Raw genomic sequence first — 18,160 nt, 5'->3', positions numbered from 1 at the left:
AACAACCAAAATAACCTAAAAAAAAATTTCAATAATTTAATATCATGTTCAGAAAATCTGGTTTTAAGATAAATTTCAGGTGACCTATGCTGGTCCCCTAGTTTTACTGCTCAGCAGTGACATGTTCAGCACTGCTAAGGCTATGTATTGCTTTGTGGTTCCTCTTTTGGCTTTTATGGTCCCAGGGTCCTCCTGGAGTCTGCAGGATGCAGCTTAGGGAAAGCTATTCATCCCCTTGTCTGAGAAAATAGATAGAAAAGTAGATTAGAGAAACAAATGGAACCTATTTGGTTTTGTGCAGCATCTGGAAAGCAGAATTCATCTCAGTACATGCAGAAGCTCACCTCAGAGCTGGTCATGGGGGAATGCCCTTGACAGACAACGGAGAGAGAATCAGCGCTCAAAGGGAAGGAGGGCATGGCTCAGCTCCTCCTGAAGGACATGTCTGGAACAGCTCACACAATTTATACCCTCAGCATGCCTGGTTCTCTCCATGACTGTGGGGACAGCCTGGGCTGACCACCTCACACACACGGATCTACAGCACAGGTGTCTGGAATTCGGGATACAGCCTCTCCTTTAAAGATAGCTGGAGCAAGATTGCACTTCCTAAAGCCTTTTACACACAGCAGCCCTGGTCCCAGTGTGTGCTGAGCCTCTCACCTGCACACAGGTGATGTGGATGTGTGGTCCCCTAGTGCCATGGTTGGCATCTCTGTGTTTCATAACCTCTCAGCTTACTGCTTCCAGGGCAAGGCAGCAGTTTCAGTGCAGCTTCTCACCAAGTGAGCTTCACATCTTCCAAAGAAAGCTCTGGCTCCCTTTCCTCTGCTTGCCCCAGTCCAGCAATAAAACAAGACCTGTGCAGCAATACCAGAAATCTTTTTTCAAAGACACACTCTCCTGCTGTGTAAATTTAGCATTTTAAGGTTCTTCAGTTAGAACAGAAAGGCAAAGATTACCCAGATGGTTTGGATGACACCATAACCCATCTCTCTGCACCAACGTGTTCAAGACTTGGTGTTCACAGAGCACTGGATAACAGAGTCATTACCTGTAGTGGAAAATCTGTGCTGTTTAAAGGAACAGTTGCATAAACCTGATCCATTGGATGCCAGCCTCCACCCTCAGACTTTTGGCATATTCCCAAATCAGCCTTCAACTGAACAAGCTTTGATCAGTTCCACAAAATTAATGACACATGATTGTAGGTTGCAGCAAGATATTGAGGTGAGGGCAAATGTAGCATTACAAGGAAGCAGGTAAGAGCAGGACTTGGTTATTTTGTCACTTCAGTAACAGAAGTGGGGACAAGCATCAATTGCTGTTTGTTTTGATTTTTTTTCAGACAATGGTTATAATTATAGATATGAGCCTTTTGGAAGGTCAAGGACTGCAATTATGGGATGTTTGTCATCTGAACACTTGGCAGGAACTGACATAGAAATGTATGCATCAATCTGAATGTTTGGAGTCCATCCAAAGACATAGATGGCTGATATCACTTCATACTCCTAATTTCGTAATTGCAACAGAATGCTATTTTATGTGAATTTGATTCTTCCTGGTGTTCTGGCTAAACTTGACAATATTGGTTCACTTAACTTAATGGAAGGTTTTCAGATTTGATGTTTAATCAAATGCATTCACTCATACAAGTGTGACCTCAAATAGCACAGCTTCAATTGATAGTTTTCTCTTCTGTGCTGTAAAAAGTTGGAAACAAGTCAGACTGTACCTTTGATTTCCAAAGACTGAGGAACTGTTTTAATTCCTTACATGTTTCATTCACATGAAGAATTATACAGAGAGGAAAAAAAATTAGTATTGCCTGTGCAATTTTTATACTATCTCTCTACAGAAAGCTTTTATTTATTTTTTGTAAATAAAAATAAATAAAACTGACATTCAAACTATGCTTATCTGATGCTCAATAGGAGTTTGGTAATGTGCTTCACTTGAGAATGTGATTATTGAGGAGTCACCTACTGCAACTATATGTATTCAGACAAGGCAAATGAATACACACTCCTCTGCAAACGCCCTTCCAAGAGTTTCTGAGCTTTCAGCTCCAAGTTATTCACCTCATACTATAAACTGTCAGTGCAGTAACCTTAGGACATCCTAGAACATGACTCTGAAGTTAGTGGATTATGGAGTAAGAAGCAAGTAGGTTATGCATTTATTATATGCATTATTATCTTGGTCTATAATAATGCTGGCTGGCCATGTTAAGTCATGTAGAGAATTATGTTTCAAGACTCAGGTAAGCCTTTGGAATGTGTCAGTATTAAGTGCAATCAAAGGGCATTTCACAAAAAGCTATTTCTCCACATCCACTTATCTTCAGTTCAGTGTTGCCCAGCTTAATCTCTGAGCTATCGCCCACGTTAAGGATTTTAGTATAAGCAGGACAGTGGATAAATAAATATCTATTGAGAAAGAGGAAGCAGGGGGAAAAAACAGTAACTTGGCTTCTTCACAGACCACACAACAATATAAGTCCTGAAAGCTTTTGCAAATTTGTTTTAGTTTTCAAGCTTATATGAGTCCTTAGTGTATCATCTCAAGAATGTTGCCATCATTTGAGATGCCTTCAGCCTGATGGTGAAAATACATGGATTATGGCAGCAGAAGCACAGGCAGGAAAGGCAAAGCAGATCCTCTTGTTCTTCTCACAGCCCAGCTACTGCTGTTTTCCCAAGCAGAGCAGGTGAAAAATTATTTTCTCTTATGTCCAGGGGAAAATAGGTTCACTGCTGTGCCTTTTACAATGCTCCCCATTGAGGAAGGCTCCTCGATGATCAACACTGAAAGTATGCACAGAACCACAAAATTGTTTGGGTTGAAAGAGATCTTTAAAGATCATCTAACCCAAGCCCTCTGTCATGGACAGGAAAATTTTTCACTAGACCAGGTTCCTTATAGTACAGACCAGTCTGACCTTGGACACTTCCAGTGACAGAGCAGCCACAGCTTCTCTGGGCACCCCTTTCAGTTTGTTCACTGAAGTACTAAAAGAAGTATAAGGCTCCCATATGAGTGAATTTGACCTCTGGAAAACACAACTTTGCATCAATCTGTTCAATCTTACCTGCACATGAATAAAATAAACCAAAACCAATCTTTGTAAGCATTGTTGAGTTTCAGTTTTCAAAGAGATAGAAAGAAAATGAGGGTGAGGATTTAGACCTATTGAGTATAATGTAACTAGTCACAGGCTATAAAATGAAAGATTTTACTAACCTAGGTGAAAGAAAAGCAGGAAATGGCCACATTTTATCATTTTCCAGCGAGGAGCCTCTGGTGGAATTGTTATTTCCAGGAGGGCGTAGTGATCCTAGAAGTGAGAATTGATTTAGATTTTTCTCTCATCATTCCACTGTGAAAATAGACTCTGAGCTTTTGCCAAATTCTGTAGGAGTGCCTCTTTTTAAAAATCATTATTACAATAAGGTCAAGTTCTTCTTAAATAAAACACTTTATATGCTTAAAATCTCATATGCCTCGAGTTTATTGTCTGCCACATCCCAATGTTTTACAAGTGTCCTATAATGATAGCTCCCTTTTTCATGCTGCATTTTGTAAAGAGATTTCAAAACATTTCCCAAAGAAAGTGAACTGTAATTATGCACATGGAAGAGATGGGGAAACAGAAACACCAAGAGGTAAAACGATTTGCCCAAGGTGAAGGACAAATTAGAGGCAGAGTCAGGCATAAATCCCATGTCTCCTGCTTTTTGCTTCCTTGCTAACCACAGCCTCACTTGGAGATGGTATCACCAGCTTGTAAAAGCAGTAGGGAACTGCTATGGGAGTACTGCAAAGTGCAACCTGATGTGAAGCTGGTATGGGATCAGAATCAGAGTCCACCTGCAGTTCTTCTTGGTCCCAGGGGTAGCAGGTAAATGGTAACTGATCTGAGAGGGGCTTGCAGAGCAGTGCTGGAGGCTCCTCACCGAACCTTGGGTGGGTACAGGGGCTACTGAAAGGCAGAGCCACCTCCATGGCTGCTGCATGGAGGAATCCTCCCTGCAAGCACTGAGGCACTGATAACCTCATGGTCCTGAAGAGGCATTGCTCAGAAACCAGGCCCACACAATTGTTCCCCTTCAGCAGCGATCAGAGTGGCTGAGCATGGAGACTCTGTACAGCAATGTGGAGCTGCTTTGTCCCTCAGGACATCGTGCCTTGGAGAGATGCAGGGGCAGCCTCCCCACCTCATTGCAGAACAGAAGGATTCCTGCATTCCCACAGTGCAGAAGGCTCCCAACTCTCCCGCTATTTGTGGTTTATTTGGCACATTAAGATTGATTTGAAATTATTTCCTGAGCATTCGCAAACCCAGCAAGTAGTTTCCCTTTAAAGTGCACCAGCTGTGACACTGGGCAGGTTCTGTAATTTCAAACGAGGCGCTAAGAGACTACTCCTTTCAACAGCTTTTTTTAATGAGGGTGGGTACCTGTTGCAATGAATCAATTAAAACTCCTCTGACACACCAGTTGTGTGTTGCCAGACCCGTTTCACAGGTTTCTCGGGAGGGAGGCTAACATGTGACAGCACACAGAGAAGCCAAGAGCGCTGGAGAAGATCAGAAGCCTGCATGAGTGAGCTCAGCTTTCCCAAATATTTTCTTAAAGCGCTATTCAAGAGACCACTGACCTCTGCAACAGACAGCGCCATGGTGGAGCAAGAGATGCTGCTATCGTGTGCTTATCCTCAAGAAAAGTGTAAGTGACCAAATATGATTTTGTATAAGAAATGAAAAGGGGGCTGGAGGAAGGAAATGAAAGAAATTATCTAGGTTGTATAATTGAAAAGACTGAGGGAGTAGAGGGGAAATGCTGAAAGAAGGAAATAAGGAAGCTATTAACTTCTTTATATTGTAGGCATGCAATTGAAATGCGATTAGCGTGCTTGCAAGCAAAAGAAAGGATGCTTGTATGCACAACTCTGATATAAAAGCTTCTTGAAGAAACTTGCTTTAATCTTTGACTTTCTGTTTGTATTTGCAAAGTGCTGTGGTGTGGAGCTGCTTGTGTGGTAGAGAACATGAACAATGAGCTTTGATTTAGTTACTTGAGAAGCAGACTGGAGTGCAAAGAAAGCATTTTCAAGAAAGACACGGTGTGATTAAAATCAACAGTTTAAAAAAAAAAAATCAACTTTTTTAACAATGCAATGCCTGTTTTTCCTGACACATCAGCACAATTTCTGATATTTTATCCCAATATCAGCTGAAATTAGGGTACAGTGGGAATATACCCAAACCCATCCCTCCTTCCTGAAAGCACACTGTCACAGAACCTCTTTGTGAACAAGAAATTTTATTTTTATTAGCAGAAAATATAATACAGACAATAAACCAAATAAAATCTCTACATATTGGCTTTCAAAATGCCTGAGAATGTTTTAAAAGACTAGTGAAATAACCAAGTCAGATTTCCAGCATGCTAAAGATGAGTATGACAGAAAGGTAGAAATGTAGCTGACTGCAACAAAGTCAGGTAACTAAGTGTGGACTGGACATGTCTGAACAAAATATTAAGCAAATATAGAAATGGAACTGGTATGTCCTGAAGCCGCTTCAGTGCACTGCCAGAACAGAATCCTGTGCAAGAGAAAAAAAACAAAAAAACCTTCTCCCTTTCAACTAAAGAAATGTTGCTTTTTGAATGGCCTAGCTTGCTTCATGGTGAGGTTATTTAAAATTTACTGCAGATTAAAGGATTGTCTTTGTTCTGTTTGTAAAACTATGACCTTGCACAGGGCTTTGTGTTCATTTTTGGGAGCAGAATAGAACAGGGATGTCAGCAAAATGCAGTTTACCTGTGGAGAGATGTTTTCACTTTTGTCTTGTTTTCTACTTCCTGCTGTGTGTATGCAAACGGCAAGAGAGATAAAAATCATCCTTACCACAGTGTCCTGTTGAGCTGACTTAGAAGCTCATAACCAACTGACTGTGACAGAGTTTAAATGAAACCTGGAGTTAAAACATCTGTGCTATTAAAAACCCCCAACCAAACCACACTTTCCTTTCTGCTGCCTAGTGTCCTATTAAAAGGTTTTTTAAAAAGCAGGATGACAATACTTTATTTTTAGCTTTGCTGCAACCTCAGCAATATAAATTATTGTTTTTGTTTCACGGACTGTTTTTTTTTTTCCTGTTGTTCATTTTAATGTTAAATAGAAAATGGGAGTCATAGTGGGTTAAAGTCGTGCAATTGCCTTTTATGGAAAACTTAAAAAGTCACTGAACCTCTCAAATTGCTCAGTTTTGTGTACGAAATTTAACTTCTTACTGTGTGTCATTGTATTTGCATGTGTGTGAGAGAGATTTCTCAGTCTCAGTTCGGCTGTCAAATTCACAGAAATCTGACACACAGCGCTGTAGGGGCTGAAAAAATTGCATAGAGAAATCAAATCAAGCCCAAAGGAACTAAATCCACAGGAGGAAGGAAACCATGTAATACCTCAGGATGGATGAGCTGGGTTCACTAATTACACCTTGTGGTGCCGTGAATCAGCAGTGACCCCCCTGAAGCCAACAGGGTTACCCCATGGGCTTAGGAAAGGACTATGTGCGGGACCAGCCTCGCTGCATTTACAGCATTGAGCTCTTGCCCACACCAGGTAGGGTGTGTGTCTGACACGTTGAAAAGACAAACGGAGCACTGAATGGGTCCATTCCAGCTGTAAAGGGTCAAATTATGTCTCAGTGGGTGATGCTTTTCAGCTCAAAGCTAAGTGATGTCTTGGATTGATCCAAGAGGTCCAACTGCTGGAGATTTAAGCTTATAAATAAAAAACTGAGTCTTTTAGGAAATTCTTTCTGCTCAGCATGGTATGTCTTTGGAAGTCTGGACCTACTTGTTGGGAGCTGTTGGTTTTCTACCTGTTGCTATGTGAAGTCAACAAGAAACTGAAAACTTTATACCTGAACGAAAGGTCTGGCTGTCTGTAATGATGCATTTCCATGCGTCTTCTGCTTAATGCCATTTGTCTCCCTAAAAGACTTGCAAGGGAAAACTAAGATCTTTGGGGTTTTGACCTCTAAGACAAACCAGAATGGTTAGAACATCGAAAAATCAATGTAGTTAGTCACATGGCATGTTTTCCATAGAAGTGTGAGGGTCTAGTGCTGTAGTGTCATGTTAATCAGTCCACAGGTGAATATTTTGTCTTCCCTTGAAGGGAATATGAGCTAGGATTTTCTGTGGTCTGTAGCCTTATTTCGTGAGGTATTTGGAGCAAACTCTGTTGAAGTCATTAGAAATTCCCTAGGCAGAGGCAGCTTTCAAAGGAAAAAATAGTAAATTAGCCATTACAATGGATTTTACTCCTCTTAGAAAGAAAAAAGTGTACCAAATATGTTGTTGTTCCTGGAATAGGATGAACAGATTTCTAAACTATGTGACCTAGTCACACAGTATTCCTAAACAGCTGCTTGCAAATGTAAATTTCTAAGGAAAATGACAGAAGCTGGTTTTTTTGCACTTGTTGCTTTGCATTATTATCTTTTTCAATAATAGTTTCATATCTTTTGAGTATTTTGAATATCTTATGTTAGGCTGCTTCTTTAGGTAATATTTGTACATTCCCAAAGCCCAAATTTAGATTTATTTATTTATTAATTTATTAACTCTAGAAGAGCATATGACAAAAATACACTGGTGTAAGCATTCACTGGTCTAAGCATTAAAAACCCAAAAAACAGCCAGCCAAACAAACAAAAAAACAAACAAACAAAACCAACAAAACCCTAAATCAAAACAAAAATAACTCACCAACAAGCAAACAAAAAACCCACAAAAAAACCCCAACACAATTGTGCTTGTGCTTTAGTTTTCTCAATTATTCTAAAAGCAAATCAACTTTCTCTTAGAAGCAAACAAAGATATTTCAACCACAAATTATGCTTGTAGAGAAGATCAGGGTTTTTTTGTTCGTTTGCTTGATTTTTGACCACTGTTTCTCAGCCCTGAAATGTCAAACACACTTTCAGGATGGCTTACTTAGATTTCAGATTTGAAAAAATATTGTACAATTAATATATTTCATTCTTGCTGTCTAAGAGCAGCACTGTGGTGTTATGTGTGTGCTGATGAGAAGATGTGGGAAATATCTGCTCTCTCTCTGTCTTGAGAAGACAAAAATATGGTGGTTGCCTAGGAGGAGTATTTAAAAAGTCTTTATTTGAAACAGTTTTCCCAGACACTTCCTCATTCTCAGTCTATTTTTTTTTTTTTCATTTTTTTCCTTTTCAAATCTAAATGTTTTGTTTGATCATGTTAGAAGGCATTTTTTTAGACTAAGATTCTTAAATTAATGATCATCCTCAAAGCAGGGTGATTCCCTGTTAGCAATATCACTTTTTTTAATCACTTCTCAAATGTGCCTGTAAAGACTTTTTTTTTGTTTGAATTGTGGATTAACATATTAAATCATGTCAGACTAAGAACTGGTCTCAGGTGGATCACAAGAAAAACAGCCCTAGCTATCTCCTGATGAACAGCTACCTTTTTAAAACCTAACAGGGAATCAATTTCTAATCTATCTAACACACTCTTTGTAAGTTCCAGTAAATGCACATTTTGAATTAAAAAGCCATGTACAGTTAAATTGCATGTCTTGGAGAAATCAAAATATACTGTTCTAATACAGATAGAGTTCTTGAACAGAGCTGTCATACTGTCAAAACAAAAGATTTATTTAAGGAAATCTGTTTTCCAGGGAACTGTGCTGCCTGTCAGCTTTTCTGGCTGATTTTTTGATATCTTGCCAAATTAACACATCAGTTTATGTCAATCCAATCTATAGCTGTAGTCAGCTAATAGGAAATGAAGTCTGTATCACTCCTTAATTTCTGAAGATCAGATATGTCCAAAGGAAGTGAAAATAAACTGAAAACAAGCCAAAAGCAACACACATGCTATTCACATGCTTCTCCACTCAGAGCCACATTGAAAGATACTTCCATGTGAATTCCTGTGTGCTGAATTATCTTTGGAAGAAGGGCTTATGCAATGCAAGGGTGGAGCCCAGGCAGACATATAAGATGGACAAATGTGCCTGTCAAAGGTTACAGAGAAGTATTTTTGGGGAAACAGCTTAAGTTATGTTCTTCCTGAATAGAATGGCCACTAAAAATCTTCTCTGCATAACGTTGGTATAACCACAAACATCAAAACTCATTCTGCACAGGTTATTTTATATGTCCCAGAAAAATGCCAGGCTTAGCTGGAAAAGTGGATGGAGCAAACACCCAAACTCTGCAGGCTCCTCCAGGGGCCTGGCAGCTGCATAAAGGCTGCTCAGGAGCCCGGAGGATGCAGGACTTTGCCCACACAGGATCCTTGTGTTGAATGTTTGGCTGTTTGTGCTGCTGTGGTAACGCGGGTGGGAACGCCACCAGAGCTGGAGGCGTGCAGCTCCCCGTGCAGGGAGATGGGCTCTGGGGGACACTGGGAGCTGGCCTAGGCTAACTCTGCCAGAAAGAGAAACAATGTTCAGGGAGAAAACAGCTGACAGAAGTTTAAAATGGACTCAGAATAGATTTGCAGTATCACTTGGGGTACATGTCACATCTCAAAGGCATCATACACACATCTATGGCCCACACATCTAGTCCTGGGTCCAGGAAGGTTTCTGGCTCTCTTAAGGTTTTTTTTCTTCAATCACATCTGTAAGTATCTTCATCACTTTTGCGTTACTGGGTTCCCAAGGGGTAGACATTCTACTGCACTGGCCACACAAAGCTATTGGTACTGGGGTACTGGGGTGTCTACTTGTATTTCTCACCATACCATAGCATAACTTTGCCTATGAATAATACGAAACCAAAACAAACAACCCCACAAAGCAATCCTGCTATCATATTTTTGGCCCAGTTATGCTGTCAAAGTTGTAATGATGTAAATGAGAACAAAATTTTGCAGTGTTTCCTTCCAGAGTGATGGGATTTGGAGCACTGCAGTCTGCAGGAGACTGTCCTTTGCTGCTCATTTAAAAGGAGCAAGGTGTCAAATCCACATCAGATTTTCTGACCTGGGATTTGACCTAGCTGAGACATTTAAGACTAAAATCCCAACAAAGCTGCTGGTGATTAAAAGCTTTTTTGCTCTTCAGTTTTCCAAGATCTTGAAGCTGTATGTCTGTTTATATCCTGAGATGTCCCAGTCTTAGTGGGGTTGAATGGGTAATTCAAGTGTCACTTTGTACATACCTCTAACTAAGCCTATTGTAGGGACAATTGGTCCCACAAATGTGTTCTAACCATACTCAGCTTTCAGGGACATATTTCTCACCTTATTATGAACAGTGACTCTTGCTTTTTGCTGCCAAAGTTCAGAATTCCTGTTCTTGCCCAAGCACTTCTTTGTAGACTGAGTATTTACTTCAGAGGCCTTGGAGATTTTTGTTCCCTATGTGAATAGAGAATGTTGAGATCTTTTCAGCCTCTTGAGACACAGCCATGCCAGCAGCAGAGAGGCTATTCTGGCAACAGGCAGGCCCACTTCTACCATGCCACCAGCCTGGTTCTGGTTATTCATTTCAAGCGGAGCTGGACAGGCCTGAGTTTTAGTTTCCCTGCTGGGACTTTTTCCTTGTCATTCACATTCAACCACCAGTGGATAAAACACAGAAAACCAAGCAGAGACAAGGGCCAGAAGGCTGGATGCCCTCATGCCAGGTGAGTGTCCTGAGCATGAGGAAACCTGACTCAATTGCCTAATATGCTCCTTCTCTTAATGGAGTAGTGTTTTTTGAAATGTTTCCTGCACAGTTGCAGATGGAGGATGAGGAGCACATCCCTCCAGCCCACTCAGCCTGACCTACTTTAGAGCTGCTAAAGGCATAAGCTTGGAGGGAAGGAGGGTGGGCAGGAACTGCAGCCCCCTTTCCACACGCACTGTGCAGCCAAAGCGAGGAGCCAAACTCAGGATATCCAATTCCCAGGTCACTGCTTGAGCAGAAGGGTCTGCTGTGGTTGTGTGGAAACTGTGGCAAAGAGGGAACATGAAAAAGCTTAAGGCCTATACAGTTCTCTGAAGGGAAGAAGAAAAAGAAAAGGAAAATAAATAAAGGGGGCAGAAAAGCCCCAAAAGTTATATTTTGGAAGGGATCCAGTTTGCAGATCCCAACCAGATGCTAGTATCTCCTTGCAGGTCTGACAGGTAGGTTTTAAGGTTTCTCTCTCCACCCAGCCAGCTTTATTGGCTAGGTCTGTGCAGGTACATGCTAAGCTCCTTGGGGTTGTTATTGCTAGCTCCTAACACTCTTTGTGCACTTTATAGATCTATTGCTCAGGATTCAGACTCTGCTCAAAGGCCTGAGATCTTAAATATGGGGTATTACACCAACTTATTCTGAGTCACCAAAGCCCTTTATTGAATCTGGCCTCAGTGCATTTTCCAGGTTTATATGCAGAGCAGCAGGTATTATTACTAGGAGTAACTGGGTTAATAACAGGGCCTCCTAGAGAGAAAGCAATTTGTAACACCTCTGATGCTTTGACTGAAACATGTTCATTACCCCCATTCCCAGTTATGTAACAGGGAGAAAAATATCCAAAAAACACTTCTTGCAGAAATGTCTGCAGTACCCGCTGCCTGTATGGCCACTGTGTCCTCTTTGCTCAGACTTACAGGGTTACAGTAGCCTGGAACATCCTCAGCAGAATGCCCCTTGAGTTTTGGGAGCTGGACATGGGTTAAAAAAATAAATGCAACAAGCACACACACACACACACACACACAAAAAACCCCAAAATGAAACAAAACAGTAAAAAAAACACCAAACATCAAAACAAATGAACGCCCCCCCCAACAACAATAACAAAAACCCAGACAAAAAGACATTTATCTTCACTGTGGACAGACAGTTGTTGCACACTTGAAGTCTGACAGATGTGATTTTCTGGCAAGTGGGTGAGAAAAAAGCAATATCTGAATCATGTTAGGGAGAAGGGTGAGTCTTTTCTTCAATTTGAGAGAAAAAGATTTGAAAACTTTCAAATTTGTCCTTAGCAGCTCTACATGCAACATATGGTCCTTCCTGAGCTTTTGACTGTTCCCAATGTGGGACTCTGCCAAATGAAAGTTAAACAAAAGCTACCCTTACAAAAATATTTAGGAAGCCCTGTTTTAGAAGTGACTGCACATGTTGGCTGTGACTCAGAGCACACCCACACACTGGGTAGATAGATTAGCATCTAAACCACCAGGCAAGTTCCAATTCTTGCTCAGAAGGTCAAAAAAGCCTGGGAAATGTCCATTGCTCCCTTTCTACTCAGAACAATTATTTTTCTCCAGATTAAAAAGTCATTTTGGATGGCACTGAAACAGTGAAGTCAACTGATTTATTGTCATAAACAATTGTGTTCAAAGTTTGGAACCAATTTTGTAATTTCAGGACAAAAGAATAAAGTAGAGATCAAAAAACAAATTTTAAAAAAGGAAAAGGGGAAAAAAAATAACAGAAATGCCCAACACTCCAAAAGCCAAACCATTTCCTTCAGATTGGTTTCTTTCAACATTTGTTTTTGCTGCACAGAAACCAATGGGATTCATAAAATATTTGCTAGGGAGATAAATATTAATTGAAGAGAGATGAAAGCCAAAAGTGTCCTTGATAATGTTTTGTCTGGAATTGGAAAAGGTCAAATCTGATGTAGTTAATTTTCTTTTTTTTTTTTTTTTAATTTGGTGTCATAATATGAGATCACAACAGCTCAAAATACTGAGACTGCCATCTGCATTTCCCTTGGCTTCCACACACAGTAGCTGGCCCATTTCCAAGACCTCTGTGACTGGAGTCCCTGCACCTCCTTTGGTGTTTTTAGGACGGCAATGGATGCCCACCTTCCCTGCCCTTCCTCCCACCCTGAGGAGACACAGGGATGAACCTGGGGTACAGCTCATAGCACTAGGGGAATTTATGAGGCTAGAAATTAAGTTGTCCTGAAGTTTGAGGTACCTCCTAACCAGGAGAGGAAAAAAGGCTATCAATAAACATTTTCCATAGTGGTGCATGTTTTACAGGTTGCGGCAAAAGGCTTTTAGTATAGAGCTAGAAGTTGTGGGTTGTCCTGAAGACCGAGATTTAGTCTGCTCTAGAAACCTCAGACATTCATGCAACCTAAATCACGAATAAGAATATTTGTGAAATCAAAGTAAAGAAAATAAACTTCTAGAGATGCCAAAAAATATGTAAACAAGAGAGGGGCAGAAGTAAAGTCAGAACTAAAAGCACTTTACAGGCTTCCAGCCGTGGTATCACATCAAGTCTGATTGCAAAGGGAAGCTGCTAGTTAGGTAATTCTTGTGACATGAGGCATTCTAAGGTAGCTCCAGGCTTTTTGTCTGTGCTTCATTCTGTACTTTTACTGTTGTGCCTGAGATAATGAGAAGGAAAATAGCATATGGTGGGAATGGAGAGTGACAGCAGAGTCTGAGTGGAAGAAAACACTTTTTCCTTTTTATTTTTAATGATGATGGGGGGGAAAGGGTCAGAAAAGCACAATGATGTGAGTTTCAGTAATATAGAAACAGCCTGGAGCTATATTCACTGTTGCAGACTTGCCATGGAGGAAATACAACAGATCTACAAGATGTATGGCCATTATTAATATTTCAGCTGTACAGGCAAAGCAGGGATTAGTTAAATCTTTATTAATAGTTAATCCCTTGCAAAACCAGGGGCGGAAATACTAACTCACCTTGATGGCTTGTGGTTTGGATTTCTTTTCCCCCAGTGTGGCTTTTCACTGAGCTGCCTGTTGTTCTCTGTGATTCAGAGACAAATGGCCTTATGAGCCTCCTAGAGAATCCTTTACCAATGATAAAACCAGCAGGAATGAGAAAGAGGAAAAATAAATGGCATGAAGGAGATGGCTTTTCTATTTTCATTCTCCCACCGGTGCTGTGTGAGAGGTAGTCCAAGACATTGGACAAAAACCAACATAAGTGTCTAGAACCAGTGTTCAGCAAAACCTGCTTTTCTTCTGCATTTACAGTGCCATTTCAACAAGTTAGATCTTGTTCCCTCTTCCAGAGTAACCATCATGTGTTCAACAGTGAGGGTGCTCTTGCCAAAACATATTTCTTATCAAGATTATTCTTTTGCATGATAAAATATCAAAGACTCTGTATGATTAATCTTTTGAACTTTTCTTGTTAATAAATACAGAATTCTCTCTGGCCTCATAAATGTTTTCCAGCAACTCTTTTTCTTCAAGTGGAAGTTTTGATGTTTATCAGAACTATTTGGGTCACTATTCTTTCTTGCATTTTTCTTCTTTATTGAAAACAAAGAAAGAACCACATTTCATGAAGAATATTTTCATTTTTGTTAAATTTTATTTTCATTATTAAATTAAAGAGAGCATGCCTTTTCCTCCCTGCCTTCCCTGCAGGTAGGGGCTAGTCAACCATCCTACAAGCAGCTCATGCTCAGAGAAAGCAATACTGGGAAATTTTGCTAGGCTTCACTGGAGAGAAATTATCCAGGGGGAAGAAAAAAGTATATTGCTGTAGGAAGGTGTTCTATCCATGGAGATCACCCTCAGGAGCAGTGAGGGACCGTTGCTTCTCTGGAAATGTGGCATTCCCCAGGCATGCCATTTGACAGCCACCATGGCCATGACACAGGACAGGCTGGCAGCACCTGCATCCCTCTTGGTTTGTAACTATCTGAGATGGCAGGAAGCTATTGGCCATTAAGTCTTTTCCAACAGCTAGTAGTCATGGCTTCTGTGACAGAAAAGCCTATGGAAATCATGGATCTGCTCTGCCATTTTGGATTTGGCCTGTGGCTTTGTATATTGTAGGAGGGCTCAGGTAAGTTGTCTTCTTTCCACATAACAGTATCACAGTTAGTTGTTTTTCCTCGCTGCTTCCACTTTAGTTGTTTTCTTTCTGTGCAATATCAGCTTCCCCTCGCTGGTGATCACTGAGGGCTCTGCCCTCTGGCCATGAGAGGAGAAGACCTTGGATGAGGACTGATAACCAGCCTCTCCTCAGGGAGGCCAGAAGGGTGGAATGTTGTATAGGGTTTGCAGCGTGACGTCTTGGTAGCCTGAGAGGAGGCTACAGGCATGGATTTTGTGAGAAGTTGATAGAAAATGTCCCCATGTTTGATGGAGCCAGTGCTGGGGGGCTCCAAAATGGACCCACTGCTGGCCAAGGCTGAGCCTGGCAGCAGCAATGGCAGGACTTCTGGGATGGCATATTTAAGAAGGGGGAAAACTTACTGTACAAAAGCAACTGTAGTCCGGGAGAGGAGTGGGAATATGTGAGCTGAACAGCCCTGCAGACCCAAGGTCAGTGGATATGGAGGGGCAGGAGGTGCTCCAGGCACTGGAGCTGTGGTTCCCCTGCAAGCTGTGGTGCAGACCATGATGAGGCAGCTGTGCTTCTGCAGCTCATGGAGGAGCACAGTGGAGCAGAAATCAACCTGGAGCGATGGAGGGGCCCACACCAGAGCAGGTGGAGGTACCTGAAGGACCCCATGGGGAGCTCCGGCTGGAGCAGGATCTTGACAGGACCTGTGGAGAGAGGAGTCTACATGGGAGCAGGGTTGCTGTCAGGACTTGTGACCCATGGGGGACCCACAGTAGAGCAGCCTGTTCCTGAAGGACCACCTCCTGTGGGAGGGACCCATTGGCTTTAATGAGCACTTGGTTTCCAGTCAGAGTCAGTCTTCCACAGATGGCTTTTACCTCCAAAATGCTCAAAATGCTCCTGATGGGGAAGTGCAGGTCTTCTCACTGCCTGTGGACTCAGATGAAGGCTGTGAGGGCTCAATCCAAATCTCTGTGGAAACAGGGTCTTTGTTACCTGGAGAAACTCAGGTAACACCTCGCATCAGCCCTGCAGTTTTACTCAGGCCACCTTGCTGCTGTGATTCCCTCCAGCTCTCCCTGAAGAGCCCCACTGGTAATATGGTATTTATAGCTAAAGTACTCTGGCCACATCAGGAGAAAGGTGAGCAGGTGTCTCCTGATGTGTCTTCTTGAATGACCTCCTGTAGCTTGAGCTCCCTGCCCCACAGGACAGCATGCAGAAGAAAGCTCCTTGCAGAGTGCAAAGTGAGGCCGCCACATCTGTTCCCTTGGTCAGACCAGACCTGAGGGAAAACCTGTGGGGAGCCGTCAAGTTGCTATACTGCAGGCATGTCAGGAAAAGAGTGGGAGAATGTACAGGCTCCCAGTGGCAGAATGGCAATTGTTTCCAGCTTCCAGAGGGACAATTGATTGAATACCACCACCATTTCTGCCTTTCTGCTGTTGGGTTTTTTTTTCTGCCATGTAAAGTTATAGCAGCAGCGACTGCCAGACTGCAATCTATCCCATTTCTAGCTGATAATATGTAACATATGTGTGTAAAGTGAAATATTAATTTTCAGGTGTGGCATCCATAACAGTAAAAAAGAATTTTAGCCATATAAACTAGACTCCTATTAATATTGGAGTTAATATGCCATTTTCTTAATTGTATTTGATACCATTAAGCTGGAACTGTTTGCTTTTTTTAACAATTACTTTTATTGCTATTGTGGCATTATTGTTTGTATTTTTAATGAGGCCAGTGAAACAGTATTCATCAGTTTAATTTTTCTGAAGCATTTTATCAACTCTAGGATATTAACAAAAATTATATAAAAGAAATATCTGTGACATGAAGCAGAGCATATTAGCAGTAATCAAGTTCATGCTTATCATCTTTACAACCTCATAGGTACATGTGGTTGTTTGTAGGCAAATATCATGACATTCCTGTGCTTTTTCTATAGTAGGCAATAATCTATCAGCTGACTCAGTCTCCCAATTTGATTTTATATCCTCAGATAATCTAATATTGAAAACCTGGAAAGATGCGCCAGACTGGTTACTGTGATGAGTAAGCCAACAGCATGCACCTCAGGCTCTCAGTGGAAAGGCAAGGCTGTGTTTTAACCTCAGCCTCAAAATCTGGTATTTTCATACCACATATTTTTTTAAGATTTACACCAAACCTTGGAAAACAGGTCTGTCAGATGTTGTGTGAATCAAGCATGCCCCTATATCCACTGAGAGCTTGTCATCACTGTAACAAAGCTCTTGCAAATTCTTCCTGCTGCCCCTATAGCCACAGTTCTTTCCTAAACTGGGGAGCAGGTGTTTACAAAACATGAGTGTTGCTTCCTACCAGAGTGATAAGGGAGAGAAAAAAAAGCTAAAAGCTGACAGCAGAGAGCATCTACTTGGCAAGTTCTGTGTGCTTGAAGAAAAGACAGCTATCGAATTGGACTGTTATACTAACTTCTTCCCTTCATATGCTAGCTTATTGCCCCCTGAAAATGCTTGCATCCTTTTCTGCTGTTACTTGTCTGCTGGAATGAATCTGCTGTATTTTGTGCCAGAAAAAATGAGTTAAACAGAAATCTGATTCATTAAACTGGAATCTTGAGAGGAGAAGATTCCTGGCAAAGGGGACTCCTCTCCCCTCTGGTCTGGTTAGTACTGATGATTCTTCTGGAAAGGAATACTTAATAAATAACAAACTATCGAATGTAAAGATATATCAGTTTAGGAGATGTCACCATTACCCTCAGGGCACAGTGGCAGCACAGCCTGCCTGTGCTAACTGAAACAGGGCAATTCCTAACCCTGCAGTCCATGTCATTCTGGGTACATGGAAAATTTGTCTTTATAAGGGCATGGCAAATTCCTTCCTTGCTTCTAGTGCCACTGGAAGATCTGTCTACTGTGTCCAAGATGGGTGTAGCGATTTTCCTGAATCTGAGCCACAAGACAGCTGCTGGAGGACTAAAGGGAGGAGTAATTCATGGTGGCAGATGATAACAGCTTCCACAGAGCTCTCAGTTGTCTGCTGTGGGAGGGGTCCAGGCGAGGCAGACAGCTGGGGCCCAGCCCAGCTCAGCAATACCACCCTCAAAACAGCCTGAGCTGCCTTTCTTCCTCACCTCTCTGGGGTTTCATCCCTGCAGTGCCATGCCTAGTGCCCACCATGTGCTCTCCCCACCCCACAGTGCAGGTGCTCATGGCTGGAGGCCCCTTGTATGGTGTTCCACATGTGGGCAGACCAGTTCATGGCTTGGGCTCCCTTCTGAGTCTCTACAAAGCACCTACTCTGTGCCAGCTTTAAAAAAGCTTAGA

General features: G+C 41.7%; 1 protein-coding gene across 3 annotated transcripts in view; it reads left to right on the top strand.

Moving 5' to 3' along the window:
* The first annotated feature begins 4,645 nt into the window (after window positions 1-4,645).
* Window positions 4,646-18,160, top strand: part of PTPN3 (protein tyrosine phosphatase non-receptor type 3) — a 158,928-nt gene continuing 145,413 nt past the window's right edge. For 2 of the 3 annotated variants that reach the window (XM_058824192.1, XM_058824115.1), the window contains exon 1: window positions 4,663-4,730. In XM_058824192.1, coding sequence (XP_058680175.1) covers window positions 4,682-4,730 — 49 coding nt within the window. In that variant the 5' untranslated portion in view covers window positions 4,663-4,681. Of the gene's footprint in view, window positions 4,731-18,160 lie in introns of all 3 variants that reach the window. The other variant, XM_058824036.1, reaches the window with a different exon arrangement.

This window comes from Ammospiza caudacuta, chromosome 1 (assembly GCF_027887145.1).
Source record: "Ammospiza caudacuta isolate bAmmCau1 chromosome 1, bAmmCau1.pri, whole genome shotgun sequence".
Lineage (NCBI taxonomy): Eukaryota > Metazoa > Chordata > Aves > Passeriformes > Passerellidae > Ammospiza > Ammospiza caudacuta.
Note: the sequence above shows the minus strand (reverse complement) of the source record. Positions and strands in the feature narration are given on the sequence as shown.